Here is a 22070-nt window from a genome sequence, read left to right as displayed (position 1 = left end):
ACAAAACACATGATCGTGAATATATGGAGTTCCTTAGTGCGATGCAAGAAAGCAGGATTCCACAACATTGCATTATGGATTTTGTTACAGAAATGCATGGTGGCCCAGAAAATGTTCCAATAACCGTGCAGGACATGAGTAACCTGTAAGTGTATTATGCATTGACAATAATTTTATTTTATATTACAGAAACAATCGTAATGTGTTGAGTTAGATATAGTGCATAATCATTAGATTTTTTGACAGGAAAAAAGCATGGCAAAGGGAAAGAAATGCAAATGATGTGTCAAAGCTGTTATCTTTTTTTCATTATGCAAGAAAGATATTCCACAATTTTTTTCAGACTTTCAACTGGACAAAGAAGGGAAAATTTTAAGCATATTTTGGTCCCATGCTAGCCAGCAAGCCGAGTACATTGATTTTGGTGATGCAGTTACATTTGATACTACACATAAGACTAATATGTACGATAAGCCATTAGGCATGTTTGTTGGCTCGAACCACCACCTACAATGCACAATATTTGGGTTTGCTTTACTAGGAGACGAGACAGTTGATACATTCGAGTGGGTCTTCAATACGTTCAAAACATGCATGGGATGTGACGGACCATGAGTGATGTTGGCATGTATGTTGTAATAAATGGCTCGTAATTATTATGGCACGTACTATATGATATCATATTGGCTTGCATAATGTTATGTAAATTTATCGATTTCAGATCAAGACCCTGTTATGCCAATCGCACTAGGCAGAGTATTCCCAAACACAATACATCGATTGTGTTTGTGGCATCTGCAAAACAGGTATATGCCCCACTTGAATGAATTGTATGCAAGATTTGAGGAGATGGATTTCAAAACAAGGTTCCAATCTATAATACATCATCCATTGAATGAAATGGAGTTCGAGGCTGCCTGGCAAATGATGCTAGATGATTTCCAACTACACGAGAACAACACCCTTGCCAGATTATATGAAACACGCAAAGATTGGGTACCTGCATTTTTCAAAGGAGACTATTGTGGTCTTATGGTCTCTACACAACGAAGCGAGAGCATGAACAAGTTGGTGAAGAGTGCCCACGTGGATGCAAACACACCGCTTCATCAATTTGCAAAGCAAATGATGAAGCTCTTGCATAGTAGGAAGATGAAAGAGGCCAAAGAGGCACTAGGATGCATGGTAAGTGAAAAAATAATAAACATATGTTTTATGCTATTAAAAACAGAATGGTATTAATACTATATTGTGTAATTTGCAGGGTCAAAAGGATACAACTACATTGTATATGTTTGAAATAAGAGTTGCAAGGGCATACACTATAGCTGTGATGACAAGGTTCCAGGAGACAGTAAAATATGCAACTGCATACCGAATAGACCGTGATACAGAGGGTGATGGACATGATTGGGTGGTGAAACATACTACAAGATCAAATAAAATTGTTTGGGGTCAACACCAATTCAAAATAAGGGCTGATGTGGATGTCGGAAAGTTTTCATGTGAGTGCAAGCATTGGGAGCATACAGGTATGTTATACTAAACGATTATTTCTATATAAAATTCTAAATTATTACGAATACATAGCTGTTTGCGATTAATATATGACATAATGTATGTTTAATCAATTATAGGTCTATTTTGTGTTCATCTTGTACGCGCTTTCATGCATCTACAAATTGAAAGGATCCCGAGTGAGTATATTTTGCAACGATACACATACTCCGCGCATCAAGATGTGGCTTTTTCAAGAGACGATAGGAATTTGAAAGGAAAAGATGGAGAAACTAGATCATATAGACAGAAGATGTTGCTTAAAAAAGCAATGAAAGTAGTACACCATGCGAGTCTGTCTAAAGCTGGGAATGATAAAGCCCTAGAGATGATGGACGAATTATTAGGGTTATTGATGCGTGTGGAGCCTGATATAGGTACTAGTGAGAGTTGTGGCACAAGTGCTTGCGATGACATCCAGGTACGCACATCGTGTTGTTATGAATTTTGCATAATTACTTGTCGATAATGATCCATGTTTTTAATGATGATATAGGTCAAAGCGTATGAAACCGACGAAATGGCTATAGACAACTTACGCAAATTAGATGATGGGAACGAGGTATGGAACAAATCTTTATAATGTATTACATATGCTGCTCTATAACATTTGTGTCTTCACTGGATTTTGCTTTATTTCACAGGAAATTTTGATGGGGTCTAATACAAATGAATGCAATATGCCGATATTAACATTGGAACATAACACTGACATTCGGCTGGTTGATAGTAGTTCTACGGATGTGGAAGCTAGAAAGGTAATAACATTGCTACAATATATGATGACATACGTGAATATAAAAACTGACTTAATATCTTTGTTTTGTAGAAACTGGAACTTCATATGGAAGGTGTAAACTTAGCAAGACCAGATAAGGCCAAGCCTAAGGGAAGAACAATCAAAAGTAGTGAGCAACAAGTTTTTAAATTGGGTGCGAAAGGAGCTAAGAAGATGAGCAGGAAGTGCCAGAAATGTGGCATAGCTGATGATCACAACAACCGTACGTGTTTAACTGTCGAGGATAATAGGGTTCGATTGGCTAACCTATCTGGACGTAAACGAGGACGACCTCCTGGTTCAAGGAACAAAATCATAGCTGCAGCCCCACAATGGAATGAGACATCAACGTCGAAAAAACGAACGGTGGATGTCGGAGATGATGATTCATCTGGTAGAGAGTAGAAGACCATAAGATAAAAATATATCTGGATGTAAATGTGAAACCTGTGTTTATTTCATAGTTTCCATAAAGTATCATAAATATACTTGCAAACTGGCATAAACGTATGTGTCATTTGTCATAAGCTATTAACAGGTCTGTAGCAAACTGAGTGTACATAGACTTAGCATACATGTATGTGAAAAAATGCATAACACTGCATTGTGTAATGCATAAGATGGTTAGACTATGAACCATGACTGTACAACAAATGAGCCTGTTTCCAGTATATAACGCTGATAATTGTATCATACACTTGAGACAAAACTAGAATAATGTATGGGCATAGAATGATGACTATTGTGTCATAAGTGCATGGGCAAACATGCATAAAACCGACAATAATTATATCGTAAACTTCGGACAAAACAGGCATACTTCGAGGTTATTGACAGCACAAAATTGTACAGGAATTTGGCAGAATCAAATGCAAGAAACACACATTACTATCAAACACATTTGGTACAATATTCCAGTTTAGAGGTTAGCTGATCCCCAAAGTTGTCATTGACATAAACTAAGAAACGTCTACGGTATTTGCCCATATTATACACACATGACTGATCTGAAGTTTAGGGAACCATTGTATACAAAATTTATTACATGTCCAAACTAAACTACATCCATTAGACCTTGAATCTTTGGATGTCTTCGAGCAGCGATATGCTTTGTTCTTTGGGTGGAATGTGATATAATGCAGCGCAAGAGACCGTATCTCACTAGTGTTGCCCTGAAATACAATAACATTGAGTTAGTTATACCTCTGTTCCATATGTTGCCTTGTGCCAACTATAGAATTAACTGGTAAATTGTACGTACTGATTCTATGTCTGACCGCAAAGATCCTTCGTCGCATTGATAAAAGAGAATGTAACCCATAACATAAAACCCACAGTCATTGGATCCTGCTGCCATGTTAGGACAATTTGGGCACAAGTCAATTGTGATGTTACCAAATTCGGGAAAGCATTTCCTGGGCCGTACATGTTGTATTGCTTTGTTTAATCTACTCATAATAACCTTAGCCCATGGTAACTTTCTGCCACCTGAGCCCAAATGTGCAAAATGGTAGTCCTTCCATGTAGTTCCACCAAGTGTTGGCCCATATGGATTGGAATCTAAAATATGAATGCACTTCTTGACCTTATTGACAACATACAATGTCCAATGCCCCCTGCTTACCATGGGAACCATGATCTGACCATGTAAAAAAAGAATAACATGAACAATGTAAATTACAAAAGCATAACAATGTGATATGTTCCATTTAAAAGAAAATATGTTTGGATTATGAAATACGATTGTTACCGCTTTGCATTGGTCCAATTCATCTGTCTCAGGCAATGAATTGTCTAGAAGTGTGTGGAGTACAGATTCATCAAAAGGTTGAGGGTTGCGACTGTGTCGTTCCTGTTCCTCAAAGTTGAGTAGTGACTGCAATAAACGATATAAATGGAGTGAGTATACTTGGGTTCATCCAATTTGTATATGAATATGGTGTATGTATGTTACGATAATTTACCCCAACATTAACATCAAGAATCAAACTGTTCGAACTCATGGAAGTCTGCTGATTTTTTGCATCATCAAAAACACATTGGATGAAACACTGCATGAATACGTTGTCGAGACACTTCCCATCGGCAAAAGATTCATATATATCAGAACATGTCGCTGATATTCACCATAATCTATTATGGTCCTGGGGAATTTTTGATATCAATTAGAGAGGTCGCGTAAAACTACCAGCATATAAACAGATTTTGATTTAGTATGTACTTCATACCTGCTGGTGTCAGATTGCAGACCACACAAATATTCGCGTAGAGCTAACACAGTTTGCATCTCCGAATCAAGAGAAGCCTGGCCAACCTATGGAGTGTTTGTAGCTGGATCGGTTTCAACAGAAACCTAAAAATATATATGAAAATATACATAAAAATCTGTGAACAATTTTGACAACTATAAAGAAAATGAAAATTACTGAGCTGACATAAAGTGGAATAAACGTATGTGGAATCAAGTGTCATAAACTGGCATAAAATTATTTAGCTGACATTAATGATACAAATCAAGAGTCATAAATATGCATGCAAACTGGCATAAATATATGTGTAATTTATCATAAGCAACTAACAGTTATGTAAAAACTGAATGCACATCTACTTAGCATACATGTATGTGCAAATATACATAACACTAATTTGTATGATGCATAAACTAGTTAAACTGTGAAGCATGACTGTACAAAATCTGTTAACAGTTTTGACAACTACAATGAAAATGAAAATTACTGATCTGACATGTTCAGATGGAGTCTGATCAAAGCATGGACCACTGTCGGGCAGGTCTGTTTCTGCCGCTTGTTGGACGCCGCCAGTAGACTAACCATCATGGTATAAATGGATTAGAAATTTAGTAAACTACTAACAATAATATAGAAAAACCACGAGGGGGTGTACTCATACCTTGATTTGCGGAGTCGCATCAAATATCGGCGCGTCAGGTTCCATATGTGGTGTTGCTTTAGGAGTGACATTTGTGTTGGTCGGCATGTTCTTGCCACCGTCACCATGTTTACCCTGAAAAAATTGTGATGGTTATATGCTATTTAAAGAAAACGATGAATACAACCCTAGAATGAAAAATACAATTAATAAGAAAAACATTACCACTGGGGTTGTAGGTGTTTTGTTCTGTTTCGTTATATTTGTATGAACTAGTGGATCAATATCAGCTTCATCGGGGCAACTTTCTAATAGTACACGAATATGTTGTTGCCTTAACAGTAATTCATGTACCTGTGTGTCTGTAAACTGCGTATCCTGCTGGGAAACTGGAGTAGACATATCGGGTACAGTTGGGGGGCCGGACACGTACATCCTTCTGTACGTGTCATGTAAAAAACATTGTTTAAAATAATGGCATCAAAATGATATCGACAAATGATTGCATAACTTTTTTATATTGACGTAAAGACATTAAACTGACTAACCTGCTGTCTGGGGAAGAATATCATTTGATTTTGAAGTTGTTTTCTGCACATCATAACCATCTTCATTGTCCCCCGACTCAGCACGGAGGACCTCATCAATTAACTCACCAAAAACATCAGATAGATTGTATTGTTTCTCAACAATCTGCTAAAGAGTCTGTTTAATAACTAAACACGCCTTACCAACCTCCGTATCAAAATGTGACAACTTCTCTATGAAACCCAGGCGGTGGCGGGATGGAAGCTGATTCAGCTTGCTTGATATCAAATCCCTGATGAGCGGGAGTTCGATGTGAATTGAGTGCTGTGCAGATGGGTCAGGACGAGGTACATCAAAAGTGTTTGTCCTAGTCTTATGCTGTTGTAAATTGAAAATTATTAAGTAAATATATAGCATATCACTGAATATTATGTTGAAATTCTATGACAAAAAAATATATAAATAGAATCATGCCTTGAATTGTGCTTCAACGGGTGGTACAGCTGTGTAGCAGGTCTCTGTGGAGCTTCGGAACTAAAAAAAGGCGTGAAAGATGGAGTAAAACATATACACACATATTAAATTGATAAATGTGATTCATATGTTTAATGGACAATGCAAAAAAGCATCATAAATATGCTTACAAACTGGCATAAATGTATGTGAACATTATCATATGCATGTAAAAAATGATTGACACATAAAAAAATACCGAACAATGTCCAAATGGTTCTTCTCCTTTGCGTATTTTGCCCTTGTCAGCTCTTGTCAGTGCTTGAATAATATTCCTATCAAAATATTTGATTCGTGGTGTTCCACGTTTGTTCTGAGGTGCCGCTGCGTCATGAAGATGATCCAAATAATACAGCTTCAAAAATCATAACATGAGTCGTTGTGAGACATAACAAAAGCATAATCTACATGTATATGGATTTTGCATACAAGATTATGGCTACATATAACAGACAAAAAAAGGATATGCTTACAAGAATGACGATGGAACATCCGTAGATGGTTGTAGAAACGTTCGTAACGCTCCTAGTATGCCACTTCTTGGTAGCTTGGCATAAATCATTGAAAATAAGCTGGCACCAATCCATCTGGTGGAAACGATCCATCTCCTCAGTTAAAAGAACCTCATGGTTGGTTATTCCCCAGCTGGCAGTAGGGAACAACAACCTATTGAACAGTATCAGGAAAAAGGATGTGATGCTTAAATCATCGTCAGACCCTTTCCTCAGAAGATCTTGAAGAGCTGCAACCCCAAAATCTTCTTTCGATAAACCAAGTTCAGCTCTTAAATTGTTGGCAGCAACAGCTTCATCGATGCCCAATGCAGTTCCTCCACCAGCATTTGGTAGCCCCAAAATAAGGTGCACCGTATCCTTTGTAATTTTCAGCTCCTTCCCTGGGCCGGCTCGAATTGTCATGTCATTGTGGTCGAGCTTTTCCATCAGCCAAGCTAAATGTGATCTGCTGCCGAGTACGTCAAGTCTCATATCAAGAATACTGGAAAATCCCCTCCGTGCAATTGCTTGGCGCTGTCTGTCATTTAATATCTGGATGCTTACTAATACATCTTGGGGGTTGCATCTCACGTTAAGCCTCTGCTGAAAAAAAAGTATACAATGAATATCGTAAACATTTACATCTGCATAATCGCAACTCAATGTTTAACTCAAACCTCAACACAACATGATTTCACGCATAAAATGATATATTGCCATAGACCATAAATCTCTAACCTGTCGGGGGGGGGGGTCCACTACTTTCCTCCGCTTTGTGACTACCTTCTTCAAGACTTTCCCAGGACTGTCGTCGAAGTTACGCTTCTTGGATAATGGCATAAAGTCATCGTCCTCATCAGCAGCCTGCCTTGTTTCGTGTCTAACAGTCTCTGTCGGAACACGGGGTATGTCAACGCTGAAGCACTCTTGAGTAGACTGGATTATAATCCGTTTTGGATTAGAAGGAGGTCGGTCTATGTTCTTCATGTCTGATGTTCCTGCCAAATGAAACAACACATATACATAAAATACGTAAAGGATCAATAAAAAGATAAGCGCAAGTCAATTCAGTTCAGTTCATGACCATGCATTTCCATTTGATCCCAACAAATCATGCAGCATCACTACTAAATTGTAAATTGCATAATTCTGTCAACAAAGCATCATAACACAGTATTGTAAATTGCATAAACGTGTGAGACTAAATGAATCAATAAAAAATCTGCTCATATGCGACATCCAATTAATGTATAACCTGGTTATTTCGTGCGTGCTGACCCAAATTGAACAGCGAGATGTTTATGGCATAACATATTGATGTATGTATCATACTTCTGTCAACAAAGCAGCATAACAGAGTATTGTAAATTGCATAAACGTGTGAGAGATTGAATAGTATAAATTTGTGTCTCCGTTTAACAATAAATTTATGTTGAATTGGTTTTTGATAAATCAAGCAATTGGCAAAATAATAAGGTGAAACCTATTTACGATTCAGATTGTAAGAGTTAAAGGTTGATGACTTACCGGAGTGTGGATGTGCCTGGAGGCCGGCCGAATTCGGGACCCCTCTACAGGGGACAACCCAAGGCGACGCGCGGTTGTGTCAAATGCGTAGGGGACTCGACGTTGGGGACGGAGCTCGCGACGGCGTAGGGGACTCGGTGTTCGGCCACCGCGGTGGAGAAGATTGAGGTCTCGGTCTCTGCGGAGGAGAAGAACGAAGGGGCGGCACAACCGCCTCCGCGATTCCGGGTCCCTTCCCGGAGACGAAGAATAAGGCGACAGCGTCTATGCAGCGGAGAAGGCGAGTCCGGGTCTCTGCGATGGTGAAGGAGAATGCTACGGCGGTGGAGCGACGGGGGGAGAATCTCTGTGTATTCGGCGGGCGCGGTGGACAAGAAGCTCACGGCGGCGATTAGTCTAGGGTTCGACAGGCGCGGAGGAGAAGCAGCAGACGACGGCGGATTTGGCTAGGGTTCGGTCGCCGCGAGAGTTACGGGAGAGATGAGCTGAAAAAATGAGTGCTCGGTTCCTGGATTCGTGGGCCCGATAGACGGAAGCTGCCCAGATTGCGGGGACACGACCTTTTCGTGGGCCCGGATGCCGCGAAACATGCGCACACCAAAAGTGTGTAAAACGTAACAAGATTGAGCATAACGCGTAGTTATAATTGACGTAACTAGGTGGTACAGTGAGCCAAAAAAGCGTGCGCACCTGGTCGGTTTCTGGTCGGGGCTTCCATTAGTTAGAGAGAGCCCAGGGCTCTAAATACTATATATATATATATATATATATATATATATGTGTGTGTGTGTGTGTGTGTGTGGGGCCTGAACCAGGCTAATCAAATAGTGGCTTAACCCAATGTGAATATTTTACGTTGTAATCGCTAGCAGGCATAGGAAAGTTGCGTACCCACCAATTAGTGCAGGCTCCATGAAAAATTTGTTAGCCTAATAATTTTAAATTCACGATCAATCATCTCAGTTTCATAAGTATTTTGCTTGAACATATAGTTCAATTTTACTACTGTGTGTGTGGCGTGTGTGTGCGTGTCTATATATATATATGTGCGTGTGTAAGAGCATTTACTTAATTACCTTGGACATTAGTGAGACTCCACACATGATGAAAAATAGCACCATTGTGATGACAGTGACCTCCATATTGTGCCAACACTGTGTAAACTTTAGGCTAAAAAATACTATCAATCCCAAAAATGTGAGGATGGCAGTAGTAACAGAGATGACGATGACACGGAGGTACCTGCAAGTTAATTCGTTCTAAGGATTGGACCGACGAGGCGATCAAACAAGTTGAATAAGAGCCAACAGATATTCACTCTAGGTGATTTTGGCTTACATTTTTTATTTAATCACGAGCAGTTACATACAAAAAGGACAATGAGTATACTGATGCTAACTTTTGGCGAAATGTAATCAATAATATTAAAAAAGCACAGCAGAAAAGGACAGAAGTGAGAAGGAGAAGAATCAGTAAAAGTGTCACAAAATGCTGAGTAAAATAGACCTCATTGGGGCATTTATATATCAGACCTCCTGGCCGGTATGACAAATCAACCCAGCAGCTTTCAGCGTGAGCAGTTTTAGGTAAAAATCTCAAAACCCTATCAAATGGTGTCTACAAATCATAAACTACGAACCATATATATACTCACAAGAACATAAGGAAGCTGCTCACCAAAAATCAGCTCAAAATTCAAAGGTCTTCATATCAGACCACTATAATATATTTTAACCATACCGGACCATCCGCACCTTAAAATTGATCTAAAGATCAAAACTACATCAAGTTAAATCCAGTTGATCTCAAACTTTGCACACTAATTACTTGGGATGTTTTTCTCAAAGCACCAATGCCTAGAACAACTTGCAACAATCCAGATATGAGAATCAATCAGACAAAATGGGGTTTTCTCAAATTTTATCCAACGGCCGAATCTATGTGCTTGTGAGAAATTGGCCAAACTTTTTGGTACATATGATCTTCAGATGTCCTAGCATATATGCATCCAACTAAAATTTGATTGGCATGTCATGATTAGTTTTCGAACATAACCAAATTAAAACTGGCCATCTGCTTAATATTTATCGTCTGGCTCATTTTTTGAACTAAAGCGCGAAAAATATAAAGACAGAGTAGTACATCATTACATTGTAAAGTGGCCCGGGATATTAATTTTACGGGGCTCCGCCACTGTTGTTCACTGTTATTTATTTGCTGATTTGCATAAACAAATTAGGTACTGATAGATAGAAGAATAGATAGATATGGTGCTCACCAACCTCTCCAATACAACGGGCGAGGCGATCAACTAACACTAGTGCAGTGTGAGCGCGATATGCAACGAGCGAGAGGCAAAGATCAAGCAGCTGCAGTTGTGCGATCAACTAACACTAGTGCAGTGTGAGCTGCAGTTCATATATATATTATCGGAGACCTATTCTTCTACCTTTCGTCGTCCATGTTCTGCTATAAGCTCACAGAACCAGAAGAGATAGCTGTAGACTATAGCGTACTAGGCAACACCTCTGGTCGCGCTAGGCGGCAGCTAGCACGCACAAGGCGTGTGCCAATCTCCTTGCGCAAGCGCAACGGATTACCATTGCTCAGCCTCAGCAACACCGCCCAGGCCAGCACCACATGCATGCAGCAGGGTAGTAGGCACGCACCTACTCTCTCAGCTCGTCGCCTTGTCCCTCTGCCGGGTCCAATTGTTCGGTTATTTCCATTACACATAGATTTGATATAATTAAAAAAAATTAAGAAAAATTTGACTTGCTTTAAATTTAAACCCACACGATGACACTAAATCCACATATATTAAGAGCTAACCGAATAAGCCTAACAGAGATGCATGCAAGCATGCACCATACATACAAGCTTCGCTACAATACCGCTACACGCACCATAATTATAGAAGCTTATGGTAACTAAACGAGCGACCTGACACGGCCCATTTAAGACATGCATGATCCATCATGCCCGCGTGCCGTAGTCGTGACTCAGGCACCGGCTGCTAATAGTGCCGGGCGCCTGTTAGCTGTTGTGGGCCGTTTCTTTTAAATAGAAAAAACAACAAAAAAAACTGTTCCAAAGTTTTAGTGCAGATTTTTTTTCTCCTCCTATAGATGACCAAACCAGTGGCCCGACAAGGCCCATCAGGCCCACATGGCCGTGACCAAGCACCGGCTGCTAATCGTGCCGGGCGGCCTGTTAGCTGTTGTGGGCCGTTTCTTTTAAATGGAAAAAGCAACAAAAAAACTATGTAGGAAACATGATTCAAACTTGTGCACTCCAGAAAACGCTGCTCGCCAGTCTAGCTAAGTAGGTGATCCATATTTGATACATGCCAAATAATGGATAGGTATTATATATATGTAAATTGTTCTATTAAAAATAAAAAATAATCGGGCTGGCACCACGTGCCGAGACGACGGTCCAAGCGCGGCACGCCTTCATGATGGGCTGGCCCACAGCACTATTAAATGGGCCATGCCTTGTGCCGGCCCACTAGACACGACCCATTTGGCCATCGATACCCCTCCCGCATACTCCCCGGACCCTTGGTGACCTAAGAAACAGATCGAGCGCCGGCGCCCTGCTCATCCGTGGCCGCCTTGCGGATACCTCGCTCGGCCACCGCCCGTCGCCACTGCGGATCCTGTCCCCATGCATCTCGTTCGTCCCTGCGAGCATCATCGCCCAGCCCGCCCCTGCGCATTCGCGTCCATCCCTACGAGTGTCGCCCCTACGCATTTGTGTCCATCCCTACGAGTGTCGCCACCGCCCAGCCCCTGCTTCTTCCGCCCTCGCGCTGCAGCCCCTGCTCATCCGCGTTGCCCCTGCTTATTCATGGCTGCTGCCCCTACTCTTCCGCGGACGTCGCTCATCTGCTCCGTCTACTGTCACAGACACTACCAAGGTACAAGTCGATGGTGCGGCTATTAGAGGCAACATTGTTTTGGATTCGACAATAGAAGATGGTGTGTGTCCAAGACAGTGTTGCCTCCAACAGTCGTGCCCTCGACTTGTACCTTAGTAGTGTCTGTGACATCTACCCTCATGTTGCTTCCCCTGTCCATCTGCGTCGCCACTGTCGTGCCCCGGCGCTCGTCCATGCCTCCACCACCATGGCCCCTGCGCTTGTCCGTGCCCCCACCATGTAGGTCTATGCGCTCATCCGTGGTTGCTGAATACTCTGCATCGGCATGTGCTGTGTTATTCTTTAAATACCTAGATGATTGCCTCTGCTTTTCTTATGGCACGATCGGCTCTAATTGTTTCATACTGTTGTGCTCTTGCAGTTTGCATAGGTCACGGTGGTTAATTTTGGAGAGGAAAGGACCAAAGGTGGAAGGACCAACATTTAACTCGACAACACCAACATCTTCATTGGATATCTAGGGATTGGTATGTTTCTTTTCTTTAGATATATGGTGCCTAAACATGAGATTTGAGATGATTTGGAATTTATGTGCTATAAATTTAGTTAGCTATTTGAATGTACATTCATGAATCATGAGATGTGTCTGAGGCTTTGTGTTGTTGTCTAGGTGTGTGTGCTCATATAAATTCAATATTTCTATCTCAAATTCAGTCAAAGTGCATACCAACACATGAATTGATGCATTTCATAAAGAGTCCAGCGGCCCCTCTATTGTACAGTACTTATCCGATCCTATGATTGCGTAGTGGGCCTTGCATTCCTCCACTAGCCCCAATGCGATACTCGGCTGTTGCATCTCCTGGACAAAGATGTCTGATGGAGCTTGTGTTCGACTCGATCCTAGCTTTGATAGAGTATCTGTTGTTGCATTGCGATCTCTTTCTATGTAGTGGAACTCCAAGCCTTCGAATTTATCTTCAATCTTCCTTACTGTGGCACAGTAATTACCCATTGAATCAGTGGAGCAGTCCCAGTCCTTGTTGACCTGACTCATGACAACTAGGGAATCTCCATATACCGTCAATCTCTTGATCTCGAGTGATACAACAATGTTGAGTCCATGTATCAAGGCTTCGTACTCTGTTGCATTATTGGAAGCTAGAAATAGAAGCCGCAACGCGTACTTGAGCTAATCTCCTTCAGTGGCGATGAAGAGGATTCCAGCCCCTGCTCCCTGTAGCTTCAGTAACCCATCAAAGTATATCTTCCAGACCTCCATTGATTCGAGGTTTTTAGGGATCTGTTGTTCAGTCCATTTTGATATAAAGTCCACTAGAGCATGAGTTTTGATCATCATGCGGGGTCGAAACTCTATGTCATGAGCTCCGAGTTCACACGTCCACTTGGTTGTCCTCCCCACTACTTCTCTATTGCGGAGTATGTCTCCTATCGGGAAGCCTGTAACCACTATGACTTTGTGGTCATCGAAATAGTGGCGTATCTTTCGTGCAGTGAACAGTACAGCATACGGTAACTTCAGAACCTAGGGATATCTGATCTTGGAGGGCCCGAGGAACTCGCTAATGAAGTAGATGGGGTGCTGAACTAGATATGCATGTCCTTCTTCTATGCACTCTACTACCAACGCGGTGATTACCACGTGAGTCGTGCAGTAGATGTATAGAAGTAAATCTTCAGCCTGTCGATTGACATTAGCTCGGTAGGGTAGCTTGAGAATTGGTGGGGTGGTCAAGAATTTTTTGAGTGCCTCTAGTGCTTCTTGAGCCTCTAGAGTCCACTAGAATTTGTTCACCTTCTTGAGCAGCTTATAGAATGGCATTCCCATTTTGCCAAGTCGTGAGATGAAATGACTTAGCGCCACCATGCACCCAGTGAGCTTTTGTACCTTCTTTTGTGATCGGGCGGTTCCATCCTCAAAATGGCTTCAATCTTCTCCGGGTTAGCCTCGATCCATCGATGGCTAATGATGAATCCAAGAAGCTTCCTAGCTGGTATCCCGAACACACATTTCTCTAGGTTAAACTTCCAGCGGTAGCGTCTGATGCTGTTGAAAACCTACTAGAAATCGTCGATGAAATCATCCGGGTTCACGATTTTTGTTACCACATCATCAATGTAAGCTTCCACACGCTTGCTCCATTGGTCGGCTAAGCATGTTTGGATAGCTCTTTGGTAAGTTGTTCTGGCGTTTTAAGGCCAAACAACATGGAAGTGTAGCAGAAGGCCCCAAACGGCGTGATGAATGTAGTTGATTCTTGATCCTCCTTTGCTAGACTAATATGGTGATATCCTGAGTAACAGACCAGGAAGGAGAGCACAGAGTAGCCAGCAGTAAAGTTGACTACCTGATCTATTCTAGGGAGCCTAAAGGGATCCTTCGGACAATGTTTATTGAGATCAATATAGTCGATGCACATGCGCCAATCAAATTTATTTTTAGTACACGAACAAGATTTACAAGCCACTCGGGGAGCAACACTTCTCTAATAAAGCCTGCTGCTACTGGGCATTCTAATTCGGCCCGTATAGCCTCTCTTTTGTCGGACGCGAAATGGTGTAGCTTCTGTCGAATCGGTTTTGCGTGAGTATATACCTTCTGTTGGTGTCGGCCAGCTCTCTTGGGATTCCTGGCATGTCCACAGGTTGCCACATGAACACGTCTCGGTTGTCTTATAGAAATCGGATGAGCACGCTTTCCTATTTGGCAATGAAGCTAGAGTTGATGATTGTTGCCTTGTGCTCATCGGAGAAACCAAGGTTAGCCCTCTTGGTTTATTCAGTCGGTCGTGGCCGATGGAATTCTTGAAGTCCCTATAGTTTTACCGGGTGTGGTGCATCTCCTTGTGCTATGGACACTGGGAGTCGAGGATCTCGTCCAGCATCCATACATTGTTGTGTGGCGCACCGTGAGGCCGAGTCACTGGCGGCCCGATAGCATGGACTTCTTCCCTGGGCCTTTGGTCCCAGCATTTGTCCTGCTGCTGGTTCACGTCCTTCTTTGGTGTCGGGGGTGCAGGCTTCGTGTGGCCGATGAGGTCCTGGGCTCATTCGTTGGCAGTGATGTAGATGTCTACCTCCCGGAACATTTGTTCTGAGGTGGCGGGTGCCATCTAGAGGATAGCGCGGACGAAGACTGAGTCGTTGGACTCGCGGTAGAAGTCCTCGATCACGTCTGCCTTCACGACATCGGGGATGTGGTTCCTCATTGTCTAGAAATGCCTTAGGAACGAGCGAAGGGTCTCATTGCTTTGATGCTTGATGGACTTGAGGTCCAAGCCTATGTCGGTTTATCAGAAAGGGATTGAAAGTTTGCGACAAACCGGCGGATGAAGTCGTCCCAATCATCAATGCAGTTACGAGGTCGATGTTGGGGCCATTGCAACACGTCTTGCCCTAGGACGATGGGCAAGTATGTTGTCATGACGTCCTCCATCACCCCAGCCGTCGGGGCAGCAGTCGTGTAAACGGCCAGCTAGCCGCCCGGGTCCTGCTTGGGTTTATACTTGTTGATGTTGGAAACTTTGAAGTTCGGCGACCATTGAATCGGTTAGAGCCAAGGGGTAAGGGAAGAGACACCGCACGTCCCCCCGTCCTGCCGACGATGATCACGATGATGGTCCTAGGGGGTGTGGGGGATGGATGTCCCCTGGGTCTTCATGCACACTAAAACGTGTCCTAGGCCGCCTAACAGGTTTCCTCCTAGGTCATCCTACGGGATGGGCCAGTTGAGCGCAACCAAGCCAGGCAAGCCCAATCTAAGCCGGCGAAGACCAACACCCGAGTTAAGCGCTACGGGAGCACGAGCATATCGGGTGGAGCAGTTGCGATCACCCGTCAGGCTAAATCCCCGACGGTAACTCGGACTGATGAATGAGGAAGATTCCAGATATGTAGGGAGACAATTTGCTACAAATAGAGAGATAAACGAGTAGATAATATTTATCACTTGTGCAGGGATAACTCTCCCTGATCGTGTATATATGGTCGGGAAGTACCCCTACCATTTTCATATCATCTAGCCCACCACACTCATAGTTTCCAACTTGTAAACCTCATTTCAATACTAGAATCACCACAGGAAGTAGGGTATTACGCAATTCCTACGGCCCGAACCTGTAAAACATTCGGATATATGAGGGTTACTATAACATATTATAATTATAAGGATAATAGTTGGGAATAAAACAAACATTTGATGTTGGAGTTTTGTCAAAGATTGGAGCATCCATGACCGATTCTTCGATACCAACCTTTGTACCAGATACCTGTATGGGAAACATATGAAGTTGGTGTATATCATCATTGTGAACTAGTATGCTATATTTGATACAGATATGTGGATATGCCTACACCTAAGTTTTTATATGACAAAAATATTGGCCTGGTCGGATCCTTTAATATCAGCAGTACAAGAAACGTACTTGAATCTAATGAAATTCATCAAACAAGGTATGAGACATACTTGAATCTAATCATACAAGAAACGTATTGGGGATGATGTAATACAACTGAAGGCATAAGTATTATATAATATGTTGCATAAATTAATATATCTATACTACTATATTAAGGCTGTAAGGGGTAGGCTGCCTCTACCTTGTTCTGCCTCGAGCCAATCTGGATCGTCCATCTATATCCATCAAATCAGCATCGTTCGATCCGTGCGCCGCGCCTCCTCCCCGTTTCCTCCGACTCTTCTCCCGATATTCAGTTTGAGCTACATGAATCTACCTAGGAAACAAACGCACGAAAGGCTTACATCTTCCTCTCCTCCCTATCGAAGATGGCGGATTTGAGCCGCCCTAGCGACGCCATCGCAATCACTCGCCTGCCCGCTCGCCCGCTGCGCGTCAGCCTCGCCTCACCCCTGGGCAGTCGCGAAGGGCGCTGGAACACGACGACATCCGCGTCGAACCCTAACCCCTCTACGCGTACGCCACGGGACCCCACCCTGGCGCTCGACCTCTGGGACGAGGACAAGTTCGAGGGCATCTCCGTGCTGGAAGCGATCCCCTCCGACGACTCCGTCGCGCCGGCCGAGGCCGACCAGTCAGATCCCTCCATCGAGGCTCCTGCCGAGACGATTCCGACCGCGAAGAGGAGCCCAGCTGAGCTCCTCCGCGCGTTCTCCGTCGAGATCGCGTGCGTCAGCTTCCTGATCTACTTCGTGCTCAACTACTTTATGGGGAAGCGGCAAAACGAGAACATCGCGCTGGCCTGGGCCACCAAGTTCACCACGAGGGACTCCATCTTCGACAAGAACTTCAGCCTTCTTGGCACAGGCGACGGCAAGGATAGCGGTCACATTGTTAAGGATTCAAATTCAGATAATATTGAGAAAGTATGTCATTTGTGCTTTGGTCTTCTTGATAGAGTATTTGAGCGTATTCAAGTTTTGACTGTTGACCCCTCACAGTCAAATTCTGAATACCTGTACTATCCCGCTCAACATATCCAAAACATTGTTGATTCTGTTCTTCGGCATCCTGTTATTACCCTGTCTTTGTCATGCTCTTTATCCAATTGCCAAAATTTAGCATATGGGAGTTTGGAACATCTGGAAGAAGCTTTGGCTATTTTTGCGACGGAAAATCTGCACCTTATAGATCGTTTCGTTCTAAACCTTTTGGGTAATTGTATGACCATTTGCTAATGTTTGGTAGCTATGGTGGTAACTACTCTACAGATAATGGGCCATCCCATGAGTGACTGTTTGCTGCTCCAAATCTTCTGCTGGAGAACATATATTATTGTTCAAGGAGAAGTTTGAGCTCTGCGTGGACAAATTAAATTTTGAATTGCTTTTGCCAAATTTCTACATGGTTCGCACACTGTCAAAGTTCTTTTCTCCTTTCAAACTCCCGGAGCTTGCGAATTGGATGTTCTGAAAATTGGATGGTCACAACTTCAGTTCACCTGCTTTTGTTTCTGCTGTTTTGATGTGCATATACATTATTGATGTCACCATGGAAATGCTATGCTGTTATCTGCAAAAAACTGATCAGAGATCAGAATCCTATCTATTTCGGCACTTGGAGATTCACAATTCTGATATCAATGTCATTCAGCAGGCCTGTCACATCATTCTTCATTTTGCTACTAAATGGAATGTTGAATTTGCTGATCATTGCTTGCTGAAGATGCTTTGTCATACTCATTACACAGAAAGATGTGCAGGATGGAACACTGACTATATTGCATTCCATATGGTATTATCTACAATGGCCATCAATACTCCCATTGACATTCTTCATCACTGCATTTTCCCCACATCTAAGGTTAAAGCAAAAGCAATCTTGTTGCTTTTGGAAGCAAGTTCTATGCATCTGAACCTTTTTAGCCAGATATTCTTGGAAATTTTAAACAAAGACACTTCTGTTTTGCAAATCAAGGATTCTGATTCCAACAATTTGTGGGCTCAAGAAGATGGTGCTATACTTCTGTTGCCTGCCGCTTTATCATGCGTGAAATTTCACAGCAATGACTATAGGCAATGTGCTGAATTCCTTGAAGCAGTTCCAATCTTTTATTCTGAACTACTATTATGCGATAAAGGGTTTTCAACTTGGAAAAACTTTGTTACCAGGAACATTTTTTAGGAAGATTTTAGTGACTTTATAATTAGTTTAATTATTCCAGAGTCATCTGAGCTATTTGATTCTGATGTTAATGATATTAATCCCACTTCATGCAATGGCATTATGAAGTTTACTGATGAATTGTTCGCGAAGGTATCACTAATTAGGTTGTTATTATCTCCTAGAAAATCATTGTCCAATGAAGTAGCTTCGGAGAGGGAGTCCAAGAGGGTGCACAAAGCAAAGCTAAATTTTATTAGCATACTGGTCAGAACTACGGATAAAATACTCATGAATTTCCCATCGAGTGACAATATCTTATCACTCTACCAAGGAACGAAAAGTCATCTGTTTTCTGGAATATGTATTTCTCAAGAATTTCATTGAACTGTCTTCAGAGATTCAAAGCTACCTAAATCAGCTGAAATCAATACCTTTCCTTGCTCAATTAATCAGATCATCCCTCTTGCATAGATTCAATGATCCTGTCGCAATAAAAGCAATTCGATGTATTCTTGTTGTGCTATCACAAGGAAAGTTCTCAGCTGATGAAATTCTTGAACTTATACTGGGTCACTCCAATTTTGTATTGACAATAACATGCAATGAAGTTTCTAAGTATCCATCTGCTTGTAACACCACAGGGGGATGCTACAGCCAGCTCCAAGTATTTTGAAATTAGTTGATTTTTCTTTCATGGAAGAAAATAAGGCAGATATTTCTATTGCAGAAAAGAGAAGAGTTGAAACCATCATATTACTAAGGGTACTGTATGATATTAAGAGCAGACAACAGAATAATAGCCAATTGAGTGGATCAAGATAATTAGTTTTCTTGCTTTTGTCTGTTTATGGTGCAGCCCTTAGTGAAACAGATTTGGAGATATTTCACCTTATGAATGAGATAGAGTCACCCGTGTTCCAAACCATTACTGAAGTTGATCATCTGTGGGGAGCTTCTGCTCTGAAATTTAGAGAAGAACTAAAACTAGATTTTTCAAAATCAGATACGCATAACACAGAGAATGCTGAAATTACTGAAAAGAGAAGGGCGCTCTTTCGGGAGAACATACCTGTTGATTCCAAGCTCTGTGCAAAGACATCTTTGCTATATTGCTATAAAAGATCTACAAGGGCTTCTGTTTTCTCACTAGAACAACTTCAACGGGATAACTTTGCTGATAGTTTTGAGGTAATTTCTAGAATAATAGTGTCAACTAAAGTTTGGGTATTGTTCTAGGTTTTGTGCTTTCACAGTAATGTTATTTAATTGTACCTTGCTGATCTATCTTCATATGATTTTGGTTGGCAGGTAACATCTCAAAAAATGGATGTTCAGATTTACGATCCTTTTTTATCTTGCGATTCTCAATTCATACTCTTCACATGGGTTACATTGAACCTACTGAATTTGTCCGACTAGGGCGTCTTGCAGTCACACTTAGCTTGTTAGTATAGCATCTCCTGATCATGAATTAAGGATGTTGGGATATGAGTGCCTAGGAACATTCAAAAAATCCCTTGAGGTACCTGCTGTTTCATGAATCTTTAAATTTTATCTGGTTTATTATATTCTTATCAACTACTAGCTTCTTATATTGGATTTTCTGTATTACAACTTATCTTCACTGGGCAAACATATTGTTGGTTAATGTATATGCTTGTATTAGTATGTTCAAATTCTAGCATTTGTTAAAACATTTATGTGCTTATTTAAGTATGTTGAAATTCCTGTAGTTTACATTTTTTTTATTTGTTAATGATATTCACTTGTGATGGCTTTTATGCCTATTGACATTCTGGGGGCATTCCTATGACATATAGATGTGAGTGCAAAAAGCACTTGTATGGTATTCTATATTTGTAATGTTTTATCCTTCTGTGGGAAACATGTCTATTATTTTCTTGAAAAATCCAACCACTTAAAATGTACTTTTACATATTTACAGTATGCTCAGAGAAGTAAGGAAACCTGACAGCTTCAGCTGCTTCTGACATACCTTCAGAATGGGATATCCGAACAGTGGCAGAAGATACCTTCCATTATTGTTGTTTTTGCTGGAGAAGCATCTTTGACGCTACTGGATGGCTCACATGCTCAATTTACTGTCATGAGATTTTTTTAATGCATTCCACTTCTGTCAGACTGCAGGTAACGATTCTTTCCTTTTTATTTGCATATATGTAGATTCCATAGTGTGTATTCAGAGGTATTGAATTGTAGTAATATTATTGTTATCCTTCTCATTGCAGGGCATTCCATTATTTCCAACCTTATTGCAGAGCAGTTCTGTGCATTTTAAAGCGGAACGTTTGTGGATGCTTCGGTTATTATCTGCTGGATCAAATCTAGCTGATGATGCTAAAATATACAAGAGAGGAAGAGTCTTAGAACTTGCTCTTGCCTTCTGTTCTTCACCTGTTTCAGATTTTGAATCGAAGGTTTTAGTCCTTAAGGTAAATGCTATACTTATCTTCTTTAGTCCAGATGACTTCCTGGATCTGATAGCTGCTTGGAGATTTGAATATTTGTTTATGTTTGATATGCTTGCTTTGCATTGTAGGTGCTGGAGAATTGTGTCAAGCTGCCAGTTCTAGCTCATCATCTAGAAATTGGAATCATCGATTGTTGCTGTAAACAGCAGTGATAGCAGTCACATTGTTTATGTATGTCAGCAGCACAGGTTTGCTCCTAATCTGCTCAATTTTCTTTAACTTTTGTGGCATCGCCTGGAGCACCGGCAACATCATGCAGGTTTGTGTGCCTGATTCCCTCGCGCTCCTTATCTGAAACCCACCCAGGGGAACGACTGACCCGCTGCGGCAGTCGTGGGGGCAAGTTGCTACCATGATTGGCATCGCCAACATATTTGATGGTAAGTCGATTTGATGCTTACTGCCTTATCCACCTCCGTTCTCTCTGTACCCATAATATTTGTTCTCTAGCTGCTCTGATGAGATTGGTGTATATTTACAATTGTTTCCTTTCTAATTTTCAAAATAGGTTTTCCTATCCTCCTCAATATTTTGAAAGAAGACCGTGAGAATGTAGAGCTTGTGATAGGTGCCCTGGAGACCTTTGAGTGCATTGACTCCTATTGAGACGTCACAAGGGCCATATCATGTAGTGATTCAAATGTTCTATGTTGTATTACTTTAGTGAGTATAGTTTAGTTGTGCATCAGCCAACAACTAGAGTATGAGTTTATCTTGATTCTTGATGTCGGTAATGGCATATTTTTGATATTTTGTATCAATTCTCGGTTTTGGATACTGAAGTTATTTATTTGGTAAAATAGA

At 41.6% G+C, this 22070-nt stretch overlaps 1 protein-coding gene across 2 annotated transcripts; it reads right to left on the bottom strand.

The window, feature by feature from the left end:
* Positions 1-3190: 3190 nt before the first annotated feature.
* Positions 3191-10694, bottom strand: LOC103629758 (uncharacterized). 2 transcript variants are annotated; one of them, XM_020539396.2, is made up of 13 exons: positions 10569-10694; positions 7498-7757; positions 6739-7359; positions 6465-6620; positions 5773-6286; positions 5579-5663; positions 5246-5359; positions 5081-5161; positions 4564-4688; positions 4300-4479; positions 4086-4211; positions 3597-3974; positions 3191-3507 (listed from the first exon to the last, which is right to left on the bottom strand). In XM_020539396.2, the coding sequence occupies exons 2-5, from the start codon at positions 7744-7746 to the stop codon at positions 6221-6223; spliced, it is 1092 nt and encodes a 363-aa protein (XP_020394985.1). In that variant the 5' UTR covers positions 7747-7757; positions 10569-10694; the 3' UTR covers positions 3191-3507; positions 3597-3974; positions 4086-4211; positions 4300-4479; positions 4564-4688; positions 5081-5161; positions 5246-5359; positions 5579-5663; positions 5773-6220. The 2 variants fall into 2 exon arrangements, with proteins under 2 accessions (XP_020394985.1, XP_020394984.1); XM_020539395.2 differs by having other exon boundaries at positions 5773-6620.
* Positions 10695-22070: the final 11376 nt, after the last annotated feature.

This window comes from Zea mays, chromosome 6 (genome assembly GCF_902167145.1).
Source record: "Zea mays cultivar B73 chromosome 6, Zm-B73-REFERENCE-NAM-5.0, whole genome shotgun sequence".
Lineage (NCBI taxonomy): Eukaryota > Viridiplantae > Streptophyta > Magnoliopsida > Poales > Poaceae > Zea > Zea mays.
The sequence above is the reverse complement of the archived record's forward strand: the minus strand, read 5'-3'. Positions and strand labels throughout refer to the sequence as shown.